Genomic DNA, 24,644 nt, shown 5'->3' with positions numbered 1-24,644 from the left:
GGTCTGGTGTTTTTCATGTAGAACGTATGCCTAAAGGCTGTGCTTCTGTATGACAAAGATTTAAAAAGCTGGAGTGACGTGACAAGGAAGTAAAGGAATAATGAGACTGCTCAGGTGAGCTGTTGCTGGTGGTAGGCAAGCAGGGGAAGCACCAGTGCATTGTTTGCTGTGTAAATACAGCATGTTTCACTTGTCTATTAATTACATCTTAATGCTATTGATACGTTAGTGTAGCCTGTAAAAGTCATGTGAAAGATTTTCTGGCTGACAAATTAAGTCTTTGTTCAAAGCTGTTAAGTTTAGATTATGTGGAGATAGTTATGTGAGGTTTCTAGTGTGTATGCGTGCCCAGGAAAACACGGACTTTGCTCTTTCTGCCCATTTATTTAGTGCAGATAACTTGAATTTCAAGAAATAAGAGCCAATTACAGATGCAAAGTAAGAGGAGATTGTAGTAGGAATAAGCATAAATCTATGGACCGTATACAGCTAATGTGCTGTGGTTTTGCATCTGGTTCTAACGTAATAGAAACAAAACTTGTCTGAGTTAAATAAACTTGTGCTGGATTATGCAATAGATAAATATTAGCTTTTCATATTGTAAGTGCTGGGATTTCTTTGTAACTCCTTTTATCCTCATATTAGAGATTACATAGTGTAATGTGAAACATGCATGTGACAGTTTTCCGTTCCTACTTAACTGTTAATCATTTGCATTTCAGCCCAAATCAAAGAAAAAATTAAAGAAAGGGAAAAGAAGCAAAAAGAGAAGAAGAAGCACAAAATAATGAATGAAATCAAGAAAGAAAATGGAGAGGTCAAATTACTGCAGAAAGGTAGGTTTAAGCTATGTGGTAATATTTCTTGATAGTTCTTCAAAATCTTTGTGATTGGAATGGATGCTGAGTTTTAGTATTGTAATTTTCATGTAACTTAAATTGTTTTCCCCGATTAGTTGGTATGAGGATTACAAATTAAAATATAAATGTTATTTTCTTTTGTCATCTGTGTTTGTTAGGTACTGGAGATTAAAAATACAACTGTTGCTACAAGGGTGCTTATACAGTAGTAGTAAACACTGCTTGGAGGAATAATGTTGATGATACCTATGTCTTTGCAGTTACTGAAGAAGGTTATTTTATATATGGTGGAGAAAAATGAATCCATGTCCCTTTATATCTAACATTAAATTCACAGAACAAATAACTGAAGAGTTATAATTCAGGAACTTTATCAAATACTAAAATACTATGTGCAACAGATAGTCTTAATTTTGGCTACTTTATGCAATTACATTTACTGTTATGGAATGTAATTAAGATCCTGTTCTCACACTTGCTTTTACATCCACTGAATCCTAGAACTGTACGTTAGTTGAGGTTGGAAGGGACCTAGTCCAGCGCTGCTGCTCAGAGTAGGGTCAACTATGGTAGGTTGCCCGGCACTATCGGGCTCTGTATCTCCAAAGGCAGAGGCTCCACAATTTCTCTTGGCAACCAGTATCAGTACTGGACCACTCTGGCCGAAAGAAGTGCTATTGTCTTATATTTAAAAGGAATTTATTTTATTCCAGTTCGTACCCTTTACTTCTTGTCCTGTCACTGGATAGCTCTCAAAATAGTCCTGCATCTGGGGAAGAGTAACCCCAAGCACTGGTACATACTGGGGCCTGAGCAGCTGGAAATCACCTTTGCTGAGGATTTTGGGTCCGTGGCAGACAACAAGCAGACCATGAGGCAGTAGTGCACCTTTGTAGCCAAACAAGGCCAGCAATAGCCTGGGCTGCTCTTGGCAGACCGTTGCCAGCAGGTTGAGGGGGGTCATCCTCTACTGGATAGTGCTGAGGCTGCGTCTGAGGTGCCGTGTCCAGATCTGGGCTCCCCAGGACCAGAGAGGTACGGACTCAGTGGAGTCAGCCCATCACACAGCCAAAGATGGTGAAAAGACTGGGGGATCCCTCCTGTGAGGAAAGACTGAGAGCTGGGTCTGATTATCCTGGAGGAGGCTCAAGGGCGGGGTCTCATCAATGTATATAAGCACCTCATGGAAGGCAATGAAGAAGGTGGAGCCAGACGTATCTCAGCAGTGACTGGTGACAAGACAGGAGGCAACGGACACAACATGTCAAATTGTCTGAAGGCAAGAATAAAAATTCCTTATGGTGAGGGTGGCTGAGTACTGGTGCAGATCGCCAACAAAGGCTGTAAAACCTGACTGCATGTAGTCCTGGGCAACCTGCTTTAGGGGACTGTACTTGAGCAGGTGGATTGGAGTATATGGTACCAAGAAGTCCCTTGCAACTGCAGTGCTTCTGCGAGTCTGGCTACATCTTTGCACCTTCTAATCAGTTATTTGTATGCACTGATCTAGTTCTACACCCTGCCCCCAGACCCCCTGCTTTCTTTTTCTCCATACTGAACAATTCATTGCACTTGATCTCTGGTCACGTGCATGATGTTCTGCTCCCTTAATCATTTCTGGGGCTCTTTGCTGAACTTGCTCTGGTGTGTCCTTGTCTGTCGTGGACTGGTGAGCCCAGAACTCAAGACAGGACTCCAAATGTCTCACCTGTGATGAGCAGAGAGGAGGAGTCATCTCCCTCAGCCTGCTGGCAGTGCTCTTCCCAATCCTGTCCAGGAGGCTGCTGGCCTGCTTAGCCACAAAAACACGTGGATGGCTTGTGGCCCGTCTGTCCTCCACCAGAACATCTCTGTTGGGCAGCTCTCCAGCCGGTTGTGTCCCAGGCTGTGCTGATGCACAGGGTTACTCCTCCCAGGTGCAGGGCTTTGCCCATCCTCGTAACTTCAGGAGACTTCTGCTGGCCCATTTCTACAGCCTCTCAGGGTGCCTCTCACTGGCAGCAGAACCCTCTGGTGCATCAACCACTCCTTCCAGTTTTGTGTCACTTGCAAACTTGCTGAGGGTGGGCTCTGTGCCCTCATCATAGTTTGCAATGAAGATGGTGAACAATGCTGGCACAAGATATTAATGCCTGGGCTACTCCAGTAGCAACTGCCATCCAGATGGGCACTGCTGATCACAGTTCCTTGAACATGTCAGTTAAGCCAGTTCTAGATCCACCTCACTCTTTAGTTATCTAGGTCATGCTGCATCAGTTTTTCTGTGAGGATATTGTTTATTAAAGTAAACGAATTTTTAAAATCTGTTATTTTTAGACTCTGCTTTTGAAGTTAGGAACAAATTCCTGATCTGCTTTTCTGTTATCTTGTCTGCTGTTGGATTTTGTTTACAAACAAAACCCAGAAACCCCCAAAACAAGGCATTATCTTCAACGCGTTTGTATGAGGTCAGAAGCGTGGAACGTTCTAATTACTACATCCCCTGTTATACTTGAGGCACAGGTCCAAGTAACTGTGTTAGCAACTGTGACAGCTTAAAACTTGTGTTTCAGATCTCGAGGTATCAGCTCAGGCCACGTGTAGGAATGTGTAAGCTGGTGACTTCCTGTGAAGAGAACAGATGTGGCTTATCTTTGCTGAGCATGAAAGGAAGTTTGTGGTTGAGATACTGGGCAACACGTAACTGCCTCAACAGTGAGGTTCTTCAGGTTTCGTTTGCCTCTCAGCCTTTTTTTACCCTGTGTCTTATTTCTGGTGCCATTCAGCAGATGATGTGAAAGCTGCCAAGATAGCAAGTCTTATCTCACAGATCTAGTAAATGATACCTGATGAGGATATTTGGCCTCAAATGGTGCTTTGCATTCAAGTTAATATAACAAAGGCAATGGGCAGAGGCTGTGTTAAAACACATCTGCTGTTCTTAGCTAATTGAGTAGCAGGATAGGTTATTCTTGTAGAGAGCAGTACTGCAAACATATTAGGTGCCTTATCCCTGTTTCATGGGTCTGACATGTTATCAGCAAAATATCATGTTCTATGTTTTCTTTAATGCTGGCAGGAAGTTTTTTATAGAGTCTGTTTGGTTTGCGTGTATCCTGCAAAATTGACTCCTGTTTCAGGGAAAGAAGGCAGTCTGTCAGGAGAGCAGTCATTAAGAGCAGACAGATTCCCTCCAGTGTGTTTGTATTTCCTGATTCCTTCTGTTGATCTAGCTTTAAGTCCTGGGAGCTGAGGCAAGAGAGCAAAGGCAAAACTGCTTTAAAATGCAACTTCGTGTATGTGCCAGTGGTCAGTGCCTCTGTGACCTTCTCAAACGTTATTAGCTCTTTATCTAAGGATATCGTCTTCCTGTGGAACACAAGTTAAGCTCCGAGCCCTTTTATGCTGAGCTCAGAATTCACTGTGTGGACTTAGGAACAAAAGCTTGGAACTAGTCTGTTTTCCTTTTTGGGGGGGTTTTGGTTTGGTGTTTTTGTGTGTGTTTAAGAGGCTACAGTGCTGGTCTCCCAAGACAACTTATTTCCTTCTTTTAGGCATTAAATCTGTATCTTGCTGTAAAATGTTACTCCAGCAATCTAATGAATGCTTTTTTCTTATGCTGAGAATATTGTTAGTGGGGTTTTTTTGTCTTTTTTTTTTTCCCCCTTCTGTTTTGTGATGTGCTTTCATTGAGGGAGTGGAGGTAATAGAGGTAACCCTCTGCCTGACTCCAGGCAGTTAAACTAGCTGTCTGAGTTAAAAGGTGGCTACTTGTTGAAAACACATCAGTGCTGAAGGACTGATGGATTTTGAGGGAGAGTTTGTGCATAAGCCTGATCTTGGTGCTTTGAGCTGAATGTAGAAGATTGGAAGCTTAGGGATGTGAGCTGCTGTTCTGCCAAAACTTAGGTTGTCATTCTGTTGAAAACAATGGTAAAATTTGCCATTGTTGGAAAAGGACAATTCTTAAAAAGGGTGGTTTTTGCAGTTCCTGAGACTGCTGAAGAAAATATTTGACTCTTTCAGAAAGCTTGATGGTTTTTCTAATGCATCTAGAACAAAAAGGTTTTTTGTCGTGCTTTTGCACACACAGATGTATTCTCTGTAGAATAAGGGTATATAATTACCCCCTTTTCTCTGTCTGTTACATGGAAGGAAGAGCTCAGTTCCTGGAAAAAAACCTTGTTTGCATGTGCACATTGTTAAAAATGCAGGAAACATAAGTGATTTAAACTTGCTTTTCAAAAAATATGCATAATGAAAAAGTTATCTTTCAGAAGTGGCAGGTTTCATACGAAAAAATCACACTGATGTGACATGGCTGGGGGTTTTCTGGAGGTCCGGCAAAATGAAAAAAGATGAGTGTTTACAAAAAGCCTAGTCCCATTTGTGTTTTCCGTTTTTTAAAAAAAAAGACAGTCCTGTTTTTCTCGTTATTTTTATTGGAACACAGCAATTCTGAGCAATGCAGTAGGAGAAATTCTTAGTGTGTGTTTCTGCAAGATTAAATGCTTTGGTTTATGGAATGCCAAAGTACAGGGAAGAAGATCAACATCTTTTATCATGCTGGTGTGAACATGTAAGTACAGATTATTTTCTAAAGTTTTTTTTTATTTTTCTGTGAGGAAATACTGTTTTGAAGGCTGTGAACACAAATTATGATAGGCTGTGTGTAGCATATGCACATGCATTATTTGGAACTTTTAATGTTGAATACTGTGGAAATCATTGTAGTTTTTTAATTACTTCATTTCAAAGATAGGACTACAGGGATAATTGTAATGCTGTCACATTTATAGGAGCTCTTCCTTCGAGAACAGTGTTTCTGCCTCCGGCTTTTTGCTAGTAAAATGCCCTGTGATTGTATTGTGTACGTGAAGTTGTCAGTTCTAATTTCCGTGCCACAGATTAATTAAAATACTATGGTGGTCAGTTCAGTAAAGAGGTCTGGTTCTGTATGGTTTACTCCACTGTCTGCAAGGTCCTTCCATAGCAGGATAAAAAATGCCAGTAGAGGAGTGCGTTCGCTGCCTTTGCTGCTTAAAGTGGAAGGCTTCATTGAATTAAGAGGATTAGATCAGCACTTTGTCACCTCGTAGTGTATTTTAAGAGTATTTCTAAGACTGAGAAATGTGGAAATGCACAAAATCGTGTCTGCATTATTCCTCGTACAGATTCTTGCTTTCACATTCAGATCTATGATTTTGAACAGAAATCTTTCATTACACTTTCCCCTTCCACAAGTTTGTCCTTTCTTTCAGTTGAGGTGGAATTCCTCTTATGGCTTTTATTTTGGGTGTGTGTTTATTGGGAGAGAAGAGATTCAGAAATATGGAAGGAACAATAGGTTACTGCCTCTTAAAATACTTTTATGAAATACTTGAAATAGTTAACACACTAGATATACGTATAAATTATAGATTAATTCAGGTGTCCAGACTTCAGTGGCTGTGGTCTTTGTATTTTCTGTTGCAGAAGAACTAACTGAAAATATTGTAGAGCTTTGTATGTTTTACTTAGCCCTTTATAAATCTCTGATTATTTCAGAGTGTCTCAGTGAAGCTTTCATAAATGCAGTTATTGGAAAGGCTATAGGAGGAAGCGTGTTAGGATCTTCCTGTCTGGGTCTGATGGGTAAGAGATGATTACCTCAATAAGCTAACGGCAGTAGAATTCAATGTATAGCCTCGTAGCAACTTTTATCACATCCCGTGTTTGTATACTTGTAAGAGTCACTTTGTGAACATCTTGAGTAGCTGTTCTCAAGGTGTTACGACTATTCAACTTCCAGGAGGGCTGAGACAACATGTAATTTGATTATTTGATGTATTTTTAGGCTTGACGTTTCTGATGTTTAATATTCAAACTTTCAAGCCTATAAATAGAACAAGATAGCTGACATTGCTCAGTTGTACTCTGGCTGTTTGGTTTGTTTCCCAGGCTGTGCACTGAGACACCTTGAAGCTACACTTGCTTTCAGCACACGGTCTGTTAGCTTTTCAACCTTTTGGCAGTTGCTGTTGATCTTGGTCATTCTTCTTAATTGCACGATGACTAGGTGCATTTTATGTCTGTTCAGAATTGTGTGTGCTGCAAGTCTGTTAGGGTGTCAGTTGTTCTAATCCCTCTGAAGATATTACGAAATAAGGTTTTCATTAACCCATCAAATTATTGTATGATATTATATTTACTGTATAATATATAAAGATAAATTTATAAACATGATAAATTATTAGAGGCAAAATATAAAATTCTGTCAGTTAACTGTTTGGCTTGTTCAATCTTGAGATTTTTTAGGATCTAAAAGTCTTCTCATGTTTTTTTCTTGTGCTGGGTGGATTTTTTTTTTCTTTGCTACTGTAAGTGGCAGTGCCTCCAAGAACACTTGTACTCTCTACAACTGCATATTTTGTTTATTTAATGATTGATGAATGGCATCTTGGCTGCTCCTGTTCTTAGCTATTTTTCAGTTGTTTGTGGTTATGAACTTTAAACTCATGGGAAGATCCAGGGTGACACATCTGTGGTTTGAACTGGGATTTCTGTGTTGACTATTTAAGGGCAGCCTCAAGAGCTGTAGCAGAGCTGAGTCATCATAAACTTCTAATATGTCCGAAGCTTTAGTTGAATTACAGTGAGAATGCTGGAAAATGCTTGTCATATCTGGCTGTGTGGGGTGGGCTTTGAGAAGAAGGTGAAGATCATGGATTGGAGCTTACCTCTTACCTATCCTCTTCCTAGAGAGTTAATAGGCAGAACGTCTCATAGTACTGCAGTAGGAGATGGTTGGTACAGGACCAAGCCAAAGGTTGAAATAACACTTTGCGGCTGGTGAGATCAGCCTGGCTATTCCTGTCTTGCTGCAGAACAAGTAGCGTGCCTGCAGCTGGTTGATACTGCTGCGACTTTTCACGTGCCATAGATGAGCAGTGAGATGCTGTGTTCCAGTCCTTCTGTTCAGTTGAAAAATAGTCACTGTTTAGGCTCCTCTGTGTTGATGTGCTTTCCGTGTGCTCCTGCCTCCACTGAGTACACCTCAGCTCTGTTAAATTTTGATTCTTCTAAAGTAGGGTAGTGAAAACTGATTTTAATTACTGACTGTAGTTAAAAATGTTCAGCCAACAGCCACTAGCAGCGAAGGACAAAAAACTGTGGGGAAGAGCCATTTAGCATTGTTGTTAATGTTTTGGGGTTTTTTTTAAACTTCTAAAGTTTCCCCCCTAGTAATTTTGAGGGCTGTGACCTCAAAGTTGAGAGACACTGCTCTTTTTGGAACAACTGAATGAAGCAAAAGCTGCGTGGTCTCTGCTTACATAGAAATTGAGATTATGGACAGGTAATTTGAATTTTCTTATTTTAAAAGCTCACACTTGCGAGAATCTATGGTTACCAGGGTTCACACTGTCTAGCGTTGGTTTAAATTACAAGCACCTATCAACTAGTGGTAACAGGCTGTTAGATTATTTGCATAAAATTTGAACATTTCTGTATCTCAGTCCTTAGTAATAGGTCCTGTGCTGTGAGTGACAGGGATATTGTGGCACCACAAGAAATAGATCTTTCAAGGTAACTCAGTAAATTTATCTGTGATGTAGGTGCATGCAGTGGCAGAATTATTTGTGGTACATAAGGTCCAATTTGCCTAGAAGATGGTTAGAAGTTGTATAGAGGTGGTTCTGTTATTGCTGAGCATGTGTGTGAACAGAACAGACACAGATTTCCGTTCTTCTAATTTCTTTAAAAATACAGTGCTGATTTTATAATTCCATTGTTGTGCAGGTGTTGCTAGCCAAGTAAGATCAGAAGCAAGGTTAATATTTTGCTTTACTTTGCTCTTTTACACTCCAGAAAAAAGTGAACTCTGTCTGGTTTTGAACATCAGATTAGGGGGAAGGGTCCTGTAAAAGTCGAAGAGTGCTGAGGGTTTTTCTCCCACCTCCCGCCCCTGCTATTCCTTGTTCTTGGAGACCACATACAGTTCTCTGTCTCACCTTAACTAAAAGACTTCTTTAATACAAGTGAAAATTATTACTTCTGTCTCATGTTTCTGAATCATGCAATGGAAGAAGTTTTTTGTTTCTAGGTGTTTCAGTAGCTGTGCTTGTCTAAATGTGTTTCAGAACACATAGAAGCAGAAGGTGCCCCACACTTCGAAACAGGTACTCTCCTGGCTGAAATCGGATTCTAGCAGTTGTATGTGTGTATATGTACGTGCATACCTTTATTTGGATCACTGGTGAAGACTCTGAAATGCCTGTCTTCACGGTTTTGAGTTGCAAGTGCATTCCTCAGTAGTAACTACTTGAGAGATAAGTTAGCTTGCATCAAGCATTGCGCTGCTGCTACCAAATCTTGCTTAAAACAAAGCTAATTTGGATATCTCATTATTACAGCGTTTGGATCTTTCTTTGCGTATATTTTCACAAAATTCTGTATGGCTGCTATGAAACAATGTGAATGCTGCCTTAGGCAGACACTGAAGGCAGCCAGTCTCTTCTGGTGTCCATTAGCTAAGCGTCAAAGCAGCATTATTGGTTTTGGAAGCAGTGGTGCATTTTGCTTTAAAGTATTTTGATATAAGCAGCAGAAGAGCGACTGAATTATGCTCCTCTCTACAGCCGATGCAAAAGAAGAATAAGTATTTTGGCAAACTAATCCTTTTGCTGTTGAAGTCTTTGCAAGTTCTGGACAGCTTGAAACACCCACTTCAGAGTGGGTCTTTGAAATTCAGCAGAGCAGAAGCCTTAGGCTAGAAATGTGCTGCCCCTAGTTTATAAAAATTCTATTCAAGCTTTGCTGAGAAATACCACTTCTAGAAATCAGTTTTCCGTTTTGTGTTTATATCCTGCGGGAGAGCTTTCACTGTATGTCAAAATAAATGAGCACAAATATTCTAAAGTTGGACATATCACAGGGTCACAGGATGGTTGGCATTGGAAGGGCCCTCTGGAGATCATCCAATCCACCTTCCCTGCTAAAGCAGGTTCACCTACAGCAGATTGCACAAGAACTTGTCCAAGTAGGTTCTGAATATCTACAGAAATGAAGACTGCACAACCTCTGAGGGCAACTTGTTCCAGTGCTCTGTCGCCCTCACAGTAAAGAAAGTTGTTCCTCATGTTCAGGTGAAACTTCCTGTGTTCCAGTCTGTGCCTGTTGCCCCTTGCCCTGTTGCTAGGCACTGTTGAGAACTCTGTTCTGGCCCCATCTTCTCGACACCTGCTCTTTAGATGCTTTTAAGCATTGATAAGGTCCCCTCTCAGTCTTCTCTTCTTCAGGCTAAACACCCAGCTTCCCCTTTTAAGAGATGCTGCAGTCCCCTAATCACTCCATGGACCCTCCGCTGGACTCTCTCCAGTAGTTCCTTGTCTTTCTTGAGCTGTGGATGGAGGACTCCACATACAACCTACTGGGGCAGAGTAGAGAGGGAAGAGAACCTCTCTTGACTTGCTGGCCGTGCTCTTAATGCACCTCAGGACAGCACAGGCCTTCCTGGCCATGAGGGTATTTTGCTGACACGCGGTTAACTTATTGTCCACCAGGACTCCTGGATCCTTCTCTGCAGAGCTGCCTTCCAACCGGTCACCCCTAACCTGTGCTGTTGCATAGGGTTATTCCTCTTGAGATGCAGAACCCTGCACACTCCAGCCTGTCCAGGTCTCGATGAATGGTAGCACAGCCTTCCGGTGTACCAGCCACGCCCTCTCAGTTTTGTATTGTCAGCAGACTTGCTCTGTTCTCTCATCCAGGTCGCTGATGAAGATGATGTTGTCCAAGCACTATGGAGAACAGGCACCATACAGAGAGTGAGCAGGTGATCCTGTAGTAAAGGACAGAGAGAAGAAAGAGTAGTCTTTTCCATATTACTGGTAAATGTACTAGAGTGTGACCTTTAAAACAGCAAGCTGAGAAATTGTGTAACTTAAATTGAAAAGTTCAAGTTCTTGGGTTAGGAGGCTTTCTATTCACGTTTTGTAGGTCCTGTCTCACGTGTGTTAAGGAATTGTCAAGGGGCCAAAGGGTGGACTTTTTTATCCTTAAAAATTCAGCCTTTTTCTGTGCCTTGGGTGGACAGATGAAAGTGTGGTGGTCAGGGTAGCTAAGGAGGTCAGGTGGTTTGCTGCCACTGGTGAGGGGTAGGTTCTGGTTATATAACACAGAATTGTAGAATGGCTTGGTCAGAAGGGACCTTAAAGATCATCCAGTTCCAAACCTCCTGCCATGGGCAGCGACAACTTCTACTGGATTAGATTGCTCAAAGCCTCATCCAACCTGGCTTTGAACACCTTCAGGGATGGGGCATCCATGACTAAACTGAGCAACCTGTGCCAGTGCCTTACCACCCTTCCAGTAAAGACTTCTTCCTAATATCTAAATCTCCCCTCTTTCAGCTTAAAACCATTACCCGTGTCCTATCTGTGCACTCCCTGACAAAGAGCAGACATTCACCAGCTTTTCTGTAGGTTCCCATTAAGTACTGGAAAGTTGCTACAAGGTCTCCCTGGAGCCCTCTCTTCTCCAGGCTGAGGTGCTCCAGCCCTCTGATCATCTTTGTGGCCCTCTTCTCACTGCCTGCTGTCAGTGAGACATGCTCTGGTTCCTGACAATGTTGTGAACCAGTTCTGTTCGCTAATCTAGCAGTGAAGTAAATAGTTTTCTGCTGAGCCGTTAAATTCATTTGCTGTGGAATCAGATGAGCATCAGTCCGTACCAGCAGTGGTGCAGGACTGTGTGCCAGTAGCAGTGGCAGAGGAGTGTGGGCAGTTGGACTCCACCCATCTGTGGCAATGAGATCTTGGATTGCTATGTCACTTGCTGCCAGTGTGAAAATGAAGTATCATTCTTGACAGAATGTCTTGTTTAGCATAAGCTTATGTGAATTTGAAAATGGCTCAGAACCAGTTTGTGAAGTCGTGTTATCTTTTAATTTCTGCCTAAGGTGCTTTTAGAGAGCTAAGTCTTACTCTTGTTGGGATGTAATTATTTTTTTGGAATCTTTAATTCTAGTAACATTCTGAAAAAACCCCATTTGGAATCTTTCTCTCTTGACTTGGGTTTGTTAAAGCTTTTTTCTTCTCCAGTAGCATTGGGAGCACAGTCTATCAAAGAAGGGATAGACCACCAAGGGTAGAGATGCCCCATTTTGTTTTTTCTCTTTCAGTTGCAAGTAGCAGTTCAGAGGTTGCTGCTCTTTCCGTTTTTAGATCTTCTAGTGTTGTTTTAGTTGTATAAGCCTTTGGCTCCTTCAGTGATTGGTGCTGTTTCCAGGCATTTCAGAATTGAAAATGGCCTCGGTTCTATCCTTTTTGGTATACAGAGATCCAGAAAATTCTATGGAAGAGGAGAGAGTTGTGTTCAGAAATTATAGGCAGCTAGCAAGTATTTATTTGGTTCCAAATTATGTGCACTATTTCCATAGCTTCTCATGATCTGGGAAAGCGTGTGCTGATCAACTTTAAACATCAAATGTTTGTGTAAATAGCATACCCTTGTTACCTGTGATAAAGGCAAAACCAGTCTGTATTATTAAAATGTTTGTATTTAAAGCTGAACAGAAAAACCTCTTTTCAAGCTGGAAGGAGAGCTGTGTTGTACCAGAAAGAATTATTTTTATCCTGTCGTTAAGAGTGTTTTAAGATTTCATGGAGATGGTGTGAAAACAAACAGAAAGAATGACAAATTTTCTCTACTTAAAGATCCTGGTGTAATCCCTCTTAAGAAGATTTTGAGTGCTTAAATAGGTCTATTCCAAGGTAACTAAAGCATGTTTTTACAACTGGTTTCAAGTGCAAACCTTTTTCGCTATGTTTGTAGACTTCATGTAAGTTGACAGGGATGTACATTCAGCCTGTCTGATTTTAATAGTGTGTGTTATGGTGGGGTTTTTGTTGCTTCTGTCTTAGAAGCACCACTGCTTTTGAGACCAAGGCTTTGTTTTTTGAGTGTTGTGTACTGATGATTAGAACAGAATAGATTATTTCATCTTGAAGGGTCTTACCCTGATCATCTAGTCCTAATGCCTGGCTGCTTCAGGGCTGACCAAAAGTTAAAGCATGTTATTAAGGGCATTGTCCAAATGCTGCTTAAACACTGATAGGGTTGGGGCATCACCCACCTTTCTAGGAGGCCTGTTTTGAGATTTAGTACCTTTGTAACCTTTAAAAGTGGGTTAGGTTTATTTGCGTAGTTGCATCTGTGAAATACATTAAGGGATGGATTAAAAAAACAGCCACAGTGTATTACAGTAGTCATCGAATGAAGTTGTTAGTAAAACTTGGTGGAAGATAAAATCAAAGGTGACTTTTGTCAGGTGGTGACATTTCACCTTGCACCCTCAGTGAACTGTTTTAGGACTCCTCTGAGGCTGAGGTAGTTGGTTGTGCACGTGTTGCTGCTCCTTCTGGTCTTTCCATGCCACTAGATTTAAAAACTGACAGAAGCAAGATGTTAACAAAGAAGCGGTGAATATTTCATCTGTCAGTTGCAAAGGCCCATGCTGGGTTGATATTAAATATAGCCTAATTAAAGGACAGATTTTCATGGGGATGCTGTGTCTTTGGCAGTTTAACTTGGTTAGATAAAAGTAAAATTGTGCTCATAGAATATTGGATCTTAAATCTGATATGGAATGAAGTCTCTGTAGCTCTTAACTGTGTGGATTATTTTGGGAAATCCTAGAGCCCACTTCCTTGTTAGGTCTAAGAAAGAAATGAATGACCTCAGGGTACTTCTTCCCATACAAGATGAGAAAATAGAAGCTAGAGAGATAACTAGCTTGCCTGCCTCTACTTCAGAAACCTCAGAGGTACGTAGCTGTTGTCTCAAACCTCAAGAGGCTCAGAAGCAAGTGTCTTAATTGCTTGTTCTCATTTCCATGTCTGCACCTTCTGTATCCAAACCTTAATTGTCAGTAAGAATCTGTTACTCCATGCACCAACACTTGTGATTTTATTTTTTTAAGGACTTTTTGTGAATTACTTGGGCTGAGGATTGCAAGCTGAAAATACTACAGTGTGGTAAAAGAGACTGCTTACCTTAACTCTTGTGAATTTGAGATTGCTTAGCAATGGTGTATTTCATTATAAGACTAAATATCTAAACTTGTTGCTGAACCTGTGGATCTTGAATTGCTTGTTGTGGATATAATTTTGAGCTGTAACGTGTCCAGTCATTTCATTTATCAAGCTGTGAAATTTTCAACTGGTATGCTTCAGGACAGTGTAGCAACAGAAGTTTTTTTTGGCTACCGTCTTTAATGCTTGCCAAAAAAACCCTGAAAGCACTTGAAGAAAACACTAAAATAAGGGAAACTGTTTGTCTTGGGAATCACTTGAACATGTTATTTCCAAGTGAGTATTTTGGCTTAGGCCATTTCAGTTTGGCTTGCATATGATATAAACTTGAAGCTAGTTTCTATTTTGTGAGGTTTCAGCTTTTGGTGGTTGGTTATTCGGCTTTTGGTGGTTTGGTTTTGCTTGTTGTTTTTGTTCTTGTTTAATATGTATATATTTTTAAAGTAGTACGGTTTCAGTGTTTAGATGTTCCACATATATTTCAACAAAATTTATTTAGTTCTGGAAGAATGACCTTGCGAAGCCATCTGAGAGGTAAGTTCTGGCAGTGGCATCTTACAAACAGCTGATGGTGGTGGATGCTCCTTGACCATTTGTAAACCCCTTGTTTGGCAGCGATTGTTGACAGCTGTCATATGATGTCTCTGAACTTTCTGGTCTAGTAATTGCTGATGACCAGTTAAAGGGTATGATTAAGGATTGTGACTCATCATGAAAGCAGCCTTGGGAAACTTGTTTTTTTCTGATTTCTTTTGCTTCCCTCCCCAGTCTATTTGTCAGTCACACGTGAACACAGCAGGGATGTCTTACTAATAATTTTCAGTAAGATACACATTGTGACCCTTGGTATTGTCTCTGGTTTTTGTGTGCCACGGTGAGGTTTTTGGTAACTTTGAATCCTGACCTTTCAATATGTGTTATGCATATGAATGTACTTAAGGGATCTTTTCCCTCTCAACAGGTGGGAAGGAGAAACCAAAAACCAATGCAGAAGAGCTACAGATTAAAAAAGTTAAGAAGAAAAAGAAAAAGAAACATAAAGAGAACGAGAAGAGGAAGCGTCCAAAAATGTACAGCAAATCCATTCAGACCATCTGCTCAGGATTGGTTTCTGATATTGAGGATCAAGAAGCCAAAGGCATCATAGATGATCATCTTAAGGATTTCAGTGGGAAAAATATGGATCCCAAGAAGGACTGTGAGTCCAAGATACCAGAGAACAGTGAGTTTCCATTTGTCTCGTTAAAGGAGCCACGGGTTCAAAATAAACTCAAAAGGTTGGACACATTGGAGTTCAAACAGCTGATTCATATTGAGCACCAGCCTAACGGAGGTGCATCAGTTATCCATGCCTACAGTAATGAACTCTCCCACTTATCTCCTGTGGAGATGGAGAGATTTGCAGAAGAGTTTGTGGGTCTGGTTTTTAGTGAAAATGAAAACTGTGCAGCTTACTATGTAATGGGTATTGTTCATGGGGCAGCTACTTATTTACCTGACTTTTTAGACTACTTTTCATTTAATTTTCCCAATTCACCAGTGAAAATGGAGATTTTGGGAAAGAAAGATATAGAGACAACGACTATGTCAAATTTTCATGCTCAGGTAAGAGGTTATACATTTTACTTTCTAAAGTCATGTAATGGTTTCAAACAACTGTGAATGGCTTTTTTAGAATATGGTTACTGTTAGCTGTGCTGTGTGGACGACGCAGAAAACGAGAAAAGAAGGAATTCTTCAATAAGTTAGTTTTGCAGTATTGAAGATAAGGAGCCTATTAACTGAGAAGTAAAATTGGATTTTATGTGGGAGGGCAAGTGTTTTGCATGTGTGTGTGTAGGTTTCTTTGGATTGGTTTCTGTAGCTGAAGCTTAACTGAGCTTTGAAGGGTTAAAAGGATTTAGCTGCAGCTCGCTGGACATCTGAAGTGTAGTTTGTATGAACTTCTTCATAAAACTGAGAAATGCATTAGAACAATGTTATATGTAAAACCTCTGTAGGGCACAGTTCATTAGTTGCATTTGTAGTTCAGGGCTTTTAAATCCACCTTTAAAGGAGAACTTAGTAGTGGTTAACATAGCTACTAACTCCATCCTTACCTCTTCACATTACATCTTGGTTAGTTGTATTCTCTTGAAAGCTGTTAAGTTAATGTGGGAGAATGGCAACAGCTTTAGAATGTCCTCTTTTAGAAAAAAAAATTCACAGAGAAATGAGTGTTTTCTCCCTTAACAGCAGCTACTGATTAAATGTCACCTTTGCTATTTATTAACTTCCTGTAGAAGACGCATTACTGTTGCATGTAAATTATTTATATTTCAGGTCTTTTAAGTTCAGGGGAGAAAATATTGTACCTTTCATAGACAGCCATGTTGGTGATGGGGGTGTTTTGTAAAGCTTAGACAGATATTCTGAAAGAATTTTTGAAGAGACTCAATGCTGTTTCTCATTGTATCAACTTTAGCTCATGATTGCCTGTTTAACTCCCTGTTTATGAATTTAGATGTTGTATGGAACAACTGAACTGTTTTAGTCTTCACTTTTTAGATGTTTATGAAGAGTTTGTGTAAATGATGCTGTCCTATTTTTGATGAAAGATATGCTTTTTTATTTCTTCAATTACATAAATGTTTGCGTGGAACACTATTGCATTTATCAGCATATTTCAGGTGTTTGTTACCCATAAGGATATGCAGAACTGAAATGTTACTGTAAAAAGAACATTTGCAGTGCTGATTAAGAAAACATCTGCTGTCATGGAATATGAATACTCTGTGAAATATATTCACTATTTTTTTTTTTCAGTATGTAAGCTGAATCATTACTTTAATAACAAAAATTACACAACATATTAAGGGCAGCTACCTAGAGCTGCTCTGTCTTAGGTAATTTTATATAAAACAGGTGGATCTGTCCTTGTAGGTATGTTCTAGTCAATGTGTTGCCTTGGACACTAATGCAAGCATAGCTGCATGCTAGTCTCTGCCCTAAAGAAATTGTTAATAACACTCAAATTTTATTTTTCTGAATTATAATGGAATTATTTTACTGGGAGGATGGATTAACTTGGTATTACAGTGATAACATCAGTATCTGTAATTAAACTGGTCCAATGGTCATTGATTTTGAGATAACAACTTCCCATTTCTCTGTAAATAAAGGAGGAACAGAGAGGAAATGTAGTAGATGAAAGAAGGCAAACTGTATTATTACAGCATTCAAGTGGTCAACTTCATCGTTTGTCATCTAATCTGTATTTTACTTGACTGGAGGTTTAGTACTGATATCTTCTTTACCTTTATTTTCTCTCAGTTTTTTAGGTAGTTTTTGTAGTGTTGTATCACTTGTCAGGGTTTGGTTGCTTGAGAGAAAATGCTAGGCTCCTTGTATTTTTGCTGACATAAAAGATGTGGTGGATACAGCCCAGTTCATATCGCCTTCTGCGCAGCATTGCTGTGCCCTGGAATATTTAAGTCAGTATCTTGGTTGCCTAGCTATTGATTATGTTTTTCCTTATTTCATTATTATTTGTCTTACTCTAGCTGCTTGTTTTCTCATACTTGGGTGTTTTGCTACAGTTGAAAGGTTTTGTTAGCTTTATTCTCCTTTCTGACTGGGGCCAGCATCAAAGATGTATAGGAAGGAGTATGAGAGTGTCCTAGTCATAGTGATACTGTGTCAGAATGCTCATCCTCCAGGAATGTAACAGGACCTTTTTGAATCCGTTGCGAAGTTTGTGTTTTTAACCTTCAACTTTATTTTTTTTCTGTGTGTGTAAATGTCTGGTTCGTTGGTATTGGTTACCTCTCTTTTTCAGCTCTCTGCCTTTGCCTTCGTTTTTGTAAGGTACTCGATAATTGCATCACGTGTTACGTTTTGTGCTGATCAGTAATAATCTCTTGTGTTGCTGGGTTTTTTATGAATCTTTTAATGGGATTCTAGTGTGCTGTTGCAATATATTTTAATAATGTGTTAACTGTAGTTTTATGTCCCTGCATTTCCTGAGCTCTGTGCTGCTCTGTGCTCCCTGTTGTCCTGAGCTGCTTGAGCAGTGGCTTGCAGTCATTGTATAGTCTCAGTTGAGAGGCAAGTTGTTTTCTAAGTAGGAATGTAGTTTTAACAGGTCTGCTTTGAGAATCTCATCCTTCTTTAGCCTTAAACTTGGGTATTGCTTTGCTAATGTTAACTAAAAGACTCACTGTAGTATATGATATTCTTTGATTGTTTTGAGAATGGCATTGTAACACATACAATCAATCTGACAAACGTAAGTATTTAAAAAGATCTAAAAAAGATATTAAAAAGAAATATAAAAAGGAGGCATGACCTAAGCCTGAAGTGGGAAGTATTACAGAGTATTTTATCAGGGTTTTTATTTCTTAAGTTGGTTCTATCAGTACTACTCAATAAGCTTCCACTTCCTATTTTGTGGTGGATGAGTTGTTCTGATTATAAACAATGCATATTTTCAAGTCGCAGTAAATTCTGTTGGTGAGATCCAAGCTGTTGGGAGTCTTCGGAAGTCTACCTGGGAAGTCTACACCTCTTAGGTAACTTAGTTTTTGTGACTCTGTAATTGAAAATGAACTATGCTTGGCTTACAAATATACCTGTGTCAGACAGAAGTAGTATAGTTTCTCATTTTGGGAGATTAGACCTTGGCAGAAGTTTCTGAGAACAGTTACAACAGGCACAGGAGAGAGGAGTTTGTGTTCGAACTGGTTCTGCATTGTTCAAATTAGCTTTTAAAATTTGGAGAGAGAAATTTTCACTGCTTCACTTGAGCCTGTATTTTAGGTACTTCTCAATTCTTAAAATAATTTAGGTTAGTGGAGCACTTGTTTCTGTGAATGGTCTGTAAGTCTTAGACTTTCTGTAACTGACAAAATGGAATTAGTCTGGGCATCCTGGAAGCCAGTAAGTTGCTCTTGCAGGTGGTGGAAAACTGTCCCCTGTAGGTGCATTCCTGGGTTCTGTTGTTTGTGTAGATGGCAACATCTGCACCAGTTACCTCATAGCTGTGAATCTTAATTGTCAGACTCCTATGAAGGTTTCAGGAATGTAAATAATCATCTTTTGCTACCTACTTGTAGCTGGCATCACTTCAGTTAGGCTGTTCAGTGCTGTTGAGGCAAATGACTAATATTGTGAACCCATTACTATGTCTTTATGCTCAGCAAACCTAAATTTTTATTGCCTTGCTGAAACCCCAGAGTGCACGCTTCTTGTTTAACCATAACAGTACTTAATGGCTTGATTTTACTGTGCTTCAGTCTTGTTCTAGAGACAACTTCTTAGTTCAGGTAAAGTGAAATGCTGGGCAATACCCAACAATCCTTGTGCTTCAAGACAAGATTGACTGATTTTTAAGCCATATTTGACAAATGCTTGTTTGATGTGTTTGCTGGAGATACTCAAGTGATTCTGCATTTCCCGAAGAAATATGTTTAACAATCTTTTTTTCCTGTTTGTTGTCTTATCTTAATTCTCCTCTCAGTCCTTTTATTCAGATCTTTAATGGATAAGGCAAACAGATTATGCTTTTCTTTCAGTGTTCTCTGTATCTGAAGATTGCTTAACAGTTTGGTTTTGTTTGGTTTTTTTTTTCTTCCCCTTCCCTAGGTGAAGTAATTTGGATTATTCCAGTCTACCATTACATGTTGTACCCTTACTGGTCCTACTGCTTCCTTACTGCTCTATTCAGTCATCCTTATCTCTCTCAAAATAAACTACTGAAAATGGATGGTGCCTGGTCTGTTGTCAAGTAGTATAAGAGTATTTCTTCAGGTGTCTCGCAAATTATTGCAAGACAATAATTTATCTTTATTTCTTCTTTTTAATCTCTTCTTGCCTTTTTTAGAGCAGTTTGTGATTTGCTGTCACAGCAGCTCCTGCTAAGAGAATTACTTCTGTCTTCATGTTTATGCAGTTAATTATATATGACTGTAGTTCCTTGATTTTATTCAAATTTAATTATATCCTGTGTATTTTTCAGTTTATCAAAGACCTTGTTAGTTTTGATCCTTTCCTGTAGTAGGCTTGCAGCTTTGTTACTTGAATGTGCCGTAAGCATATATTGTGTTCAAAGGGAGCATCCTTGCTGTGTACCACAAAGTTGGTCCTTTTATAGTGATATTTATGTGAACACAGACAACTGAAAACTGCCCACTGTTTGCTGTTAGTGGATCACGTTTCTGTAGCAGTTTTGAGAACATAAAGCAAATGTCAAGGTGTGTACTGATCCTCTGAAAAAGCTTATCGGGTCATAGAAAGGTAGGTTAGTTTGGCTTGATTGGTGAGTTGCTTTTTTTTTTTTTTTGACCTGTCCATATTTCCTAGCTTTTACCATCCTATTTCCTAGGTGGTTAAAATAGGAGTATTTAGCTAACTTTTTTTTCTGGAAACTGAAACCAGACTAAATGTCCTCTAACTCTTCCATGTCTTGCTCCTCTTGACACTTGTTTGTTTAAGGTGATGTGTTCATCTGTGTCCAGCTTTGAAGCTGCTGCTAAAAGAGAATGTTCTCTGTGCTGCCTTCCTCCCAGCTGTGTGGTCTTGTGCCAGGCTGTGATGCTTCTCAGACTGGAGAGCCAGTTAGTTTTATTAATCCAGCAGAAAACTTAACCTACTCCTGAGTGATGAGTTATTGCAAATGATGCTAGTTTACTATGCCAGAGGTAGTGGGGTTGCTGTACAATCATCCACATTGTATAACAGCAGGCAGTTTGCATCTTCAGAGAAATATATTTTGGTTTTTTCCCAGTCTGAAGTATCTTATTCCGTGTTGTTGCTGATAACTGTGGTAGACACTGGAAATTCAGGTAGTATAAGGAATAACAAATGTGTTGGAGGAGGAGATGCAGTAGTAACGGTAGTTTATGTTTGTGTTGTGACTTTTCAGATGGGTGGTTGTCCTCACTTCTTAAGAGTTCTGGCCATGACACTTTTCATTCCAGTTCTCAGCCCTTTTTTAATATTGTCTTCTCTTTACTGCCTCCTTGTTTAGCTCTTAGAAGTGTCTTTTAGCAGGGGGAGTTTGCTATTTACTCCTGTTCTAATCTGTGAAATCCTGCTTGCTTGGAAAAAATATTAATTCTAGTATTTTAGGGAGAATTGTTGGAAATATGTTTTGTTAAAGAAAATCTGAAATAATTGATTAGTATTTCATTTTCTTATTATGACACATTTGTACAGTGTCTATTTCCATATATCATGTTGTTTTCCTGTGTTCTGGAAAGAATGATTTGTATTGGAAATATATATCTCCAGTTATCTTTCAGTAGTTTGCAGTAGAATTTTGCTCCTTGCTTTAAAGCTCTGAGGGTTTGGTTAGCTGTTAAAAATATTTAATGTTGTTTTGTCAGCTGCTTGCTGTTATACAAGTTCCCCAAAGTACAGCCAACTTTTTTTTTTTTTGATATCCTGATGAAAAATTGAATTTTCTCTGTTAAAGTGTATGTATTTTCTGATTCTTTCTTGATCAATCTGTAGGACTATGTGTAAGACTCTTTTTGATAAGATGGTGGCAGTCTTCTATGCAGGGAAACAAAATAAACAAAAAAAATCCACTTATTCAGTAATATTGAACAAGGAATCATTTTGCATGGAATGACATTAGAAATCTGCAACACATGCTCATTTATTTTCCACTTGGGAATGAGTTACTGTCAAGAAGCAATCTGGAAAGCTTTCAGCCCATAAATGTGAAGTGATGTGTATGTTGCTGGTTTTGATTGCGTATTCTGTATTGAGAAAAAACAAATCTAAACAGAACCCTAGAGGCTGGTACTGGCAGCTTGAACAGGATCTTAAACTGAACCTTGTTGTAGAACATCTTCCGTGAAGGTAACCTCAATGCTCTTCTTAGTATATTTTTTTGTTTTGTTTTTTTAAATTCATGTACTGCCTCACTGTTTTTGTCACCAGAATTCAGAAGAAAGATGTCATCCTGCTTTTTAAAATGTCTGTCCAGCTATCCTATTATTTGAGGGTTTCACCTGCAAGGTGAAATGTGATGTGATGGGCAAACCAAGTTAAAACCACTTGGGATTGTATTTCCAGAAACTTCCAGTTGGGAAATGGTACATTTATTAAAATCAAAGCTTTAATGGTAATAGATCACCTTAGAATAATGCTAGAGCATTAAAGGCAACTTACTCTGATACCAAACCACTGAAAGTAGTACCAAGTACATGTGATTTTAAAGTAAAAAGCAGCCAAGTAGATTTGCAAGTGTTTTTTAAACTCGGGCCAAGTGTGATGAATATTTGTTAAGTAAACTTTTGATGCTTCAGTTCCCATTTGTAACTGAAAATATACTTAAGCTTTTAAGGATTTGAAAAGAGCCAACAAGGAACAGAAAGCCTTTTGGGCACTTTTCCAAAGTGTATCAAATAAGAATGTTGCATTGCCTCTTCCTGCCTATAGCATTTGAGATAATGGAGTTAGAGGAATAACAGCCAATGTGAAGCTGCATGTTTTTGGTTTTGAAATGCAAACATGTATGTGTATTGCTTGTACATTTGTGTAGTGCAAAGGAAACCTGCTGTTCCATCTGATCTGCTAGCATATTTTTATGGTGATTTCAGGTTTTTGTTGGTCTTCCTTTGTGGGTTTCTTGAAATTATTTTGGGTTCAGTGGGTTTGGATTTTTTTGTTCTATAAGAACTGCTTTTTCCAGGCTTCCTGGATTTGAAGCTGAATAGCTAAAAGAAATTTTAAGTTTTAAAGTTCTCTCAGGAATGTTAGTGCTTCTACTGAAAAAAAAACCCACTACGTTAAAAATAGGAATTCAGTTGTGACTTGCCCCAGTTTACAGTTTTTAAATTAGTCTCTTGAAACACTTGGCTCCTCTGGACTGTTCCTTACATTTTGTATCTTTTTCAAACAGGAAATGGAAACATCTTCAATGTGTCTGAATGTTTCCTATTTGTAGGATAATAATGCACAAATATATTGTCAGTATTATGTATGTATTCAGATGTAGTCTTCAGATTCTTTTGGCCACCAAAATGTTTATTCTAAAATGTTTGCTTCTTAGAACTCTTGGAACTGAGCAAGTGAGGTTATGCTACAAAATCAGTTGATGCCATACTAGTCAGAAGCAGATAATTCTCAAGTTTTGCTAATTCTGAATTCAGTGGTGGTTTTACTGCCATGATTTTCCATTACTTTTATGCAAGAGAATGACATGGTCTCCTTTTGTGTGTTTTTAGGTGATGTATTTCAGACTTAAGCTACAAGAGAAGAACAAAGTTGGGCTATATCTGTTTATGTCTATTTATTCAGTTACATATTTCGGTTTTACCTGTCTGTTGTCTTGTACTGCATTTAATCAGTGATTTTTCTTTTTTCTTTTTGTGTGTGTTGCTTCTGATCATGTTGACCATATGGTAGAGTAACTGCATGCCATTGATACCTTCTTTTATTATGGATTTAGATTGCTCCAGCTATTTATTTGAGCAAATGTCTAACATTCTAAGAACGTAGTCACACTGTAACCTATAAGTTACATCCAGGAAGGTTGCCTTATAAGCATTGCATAATATTAGATTTGTCCTCAGTGCGTAATTTAATGTACAGAATTTGATGAAGTAGTTCTGGGTTTAGTACATCAGAATTGGGTTTGTGAGTTCAGGAGTATATAAAGGAATCTTTTTCTCTTCCTGTGAACAGCCCAAGGACACTGACAGCAAAAGTAAAGTAAAGTGTTGCTGTTGTCTAGTATGCCATAGCTTGTATTCATTTGTTGTTGTCTTTAAGAGGATTAATTTTAATTTTGTCATTGGTAAAACATCAATAGAAGGTTTTTGGTGTTTTCACTCTATGATTGTACTAAGTAGCAGTCTAATTTTGGAGTGAGTGAAGATGAATTTTGCTTGCTAGCTCATTCTTCCCTCTAAGAATGATCTCACCTTTTTATATGTTATTCTAAATCTTTAGCCCAGACTAAGACAGCAACTCCTGACCAGAGTCTAGTGTTCAGGATGCTATAACCTAACCCATGGAAGAGATGAGATAGGAGTCACATCCTCACTGCCAACAGCTGTCTCCTCTTCCAGACTCCCTCTTGTTCATTCTGGCCAGGCATTAGTCTTTATAGAATCGTAGAATCATAGAATAACCAGGTTGGAAGAGACCCACCGGTTCATCGAGTCCAACCATTCCTATCAAACACTAAACCATGCCCCTTAGCACCTCGTCCACCCGTGCCTTAAACACCTCCAGGGAAGGTGACTCAACCACCTCCCTGGGCAGCCTGTTCCAGTGCCCAATGACCCTTTCTGTGAAAACTTTTTTCCTAATGTCCAGCCTAAACCTCCCCTGGCGGAGCTTGAGGCTGTTCCCTCTTGTCCTGTCCCCTGTCACTTGGGAGAAGAGGCCAGCACCCTCCTCTCTACAACCTCCTTTCAGGTAGTTATAGAGAGTAATGAGGTCTCCCCTCAGCCTCCTCTTCTCCAGGCTAAACAACCCCAGCTCTCTCAGCCGTTCCTCATAAGGCCTGTTCTCCAGCTTTGTTGCTCTTCTCTGGACTTGCTCCAGAGCCTCAACATCCTTCTTGTGGTGAGGGGCCCAGAACTGAACACAGGATTCGAGGAGCGGTCTCACCAGTGCCGAGTACAGAGGGAGAATAACCTCCCTGGACCTGCTGGTCACGCCGTGTCTGATCCAAGCCAAGATGCCATTGGCCTTCTTGGCCACCTGGGCACACTGCTGGCTCATGTTCTGTCAA

General features: G+C 39.5%; 1 protein-coding gene across 2 annotated transcripts in view; it reads left to right on the top strand.

Annotated features, from left to right (window-relative positions):
• The window catches only part of RSBN1L (round spermatid basic protein 1 like), a 56,682-nt gene that overhangs the window by 13,319 nt on the left and 18,719 nt on the right, over window positions 1–24,644 (top strand). Inside the window, exons 2-4 of one of the 2 annotated variants that reach the window (XM_069879211.1) lie at window positions 723–836; window positions 14,874–15,134; window positions 15,453–15,517. In XM_069879211.1, coding sequence (XP_069735312.1) covers window positions 723–836; window positions 14,874–15,134; window positions 15,453–15,517 — 440 coding nt within the window. Of the gene's footprint in view, window positions 1–722; window positions 837–14,873; window positions 15,518–24,644 lie in introns of both variants that reach the window. The other variant, XM_069879134.1, reaches the window with a different exon arrangement.

Source organism: Phaenicophaeus curvirostris, chromosome 1 (assembly GCF_032191515.1).
Source record: "Phaenicophaeus curvirostris isolate KB17595 chromosome 1, BPBGC_Pcur_1.0, whole genome shotgun sequence".
Lineage (NCBI taxonomy): Eukaryota > Metazoa > Chordata > Aves > Cuculiformes > Cuculidae > Phaenicophaeus > Phaenicophaeus curvirostris.
This window is presented reverse-complemented; position numbering and strand designations above follow the sequence as displayed.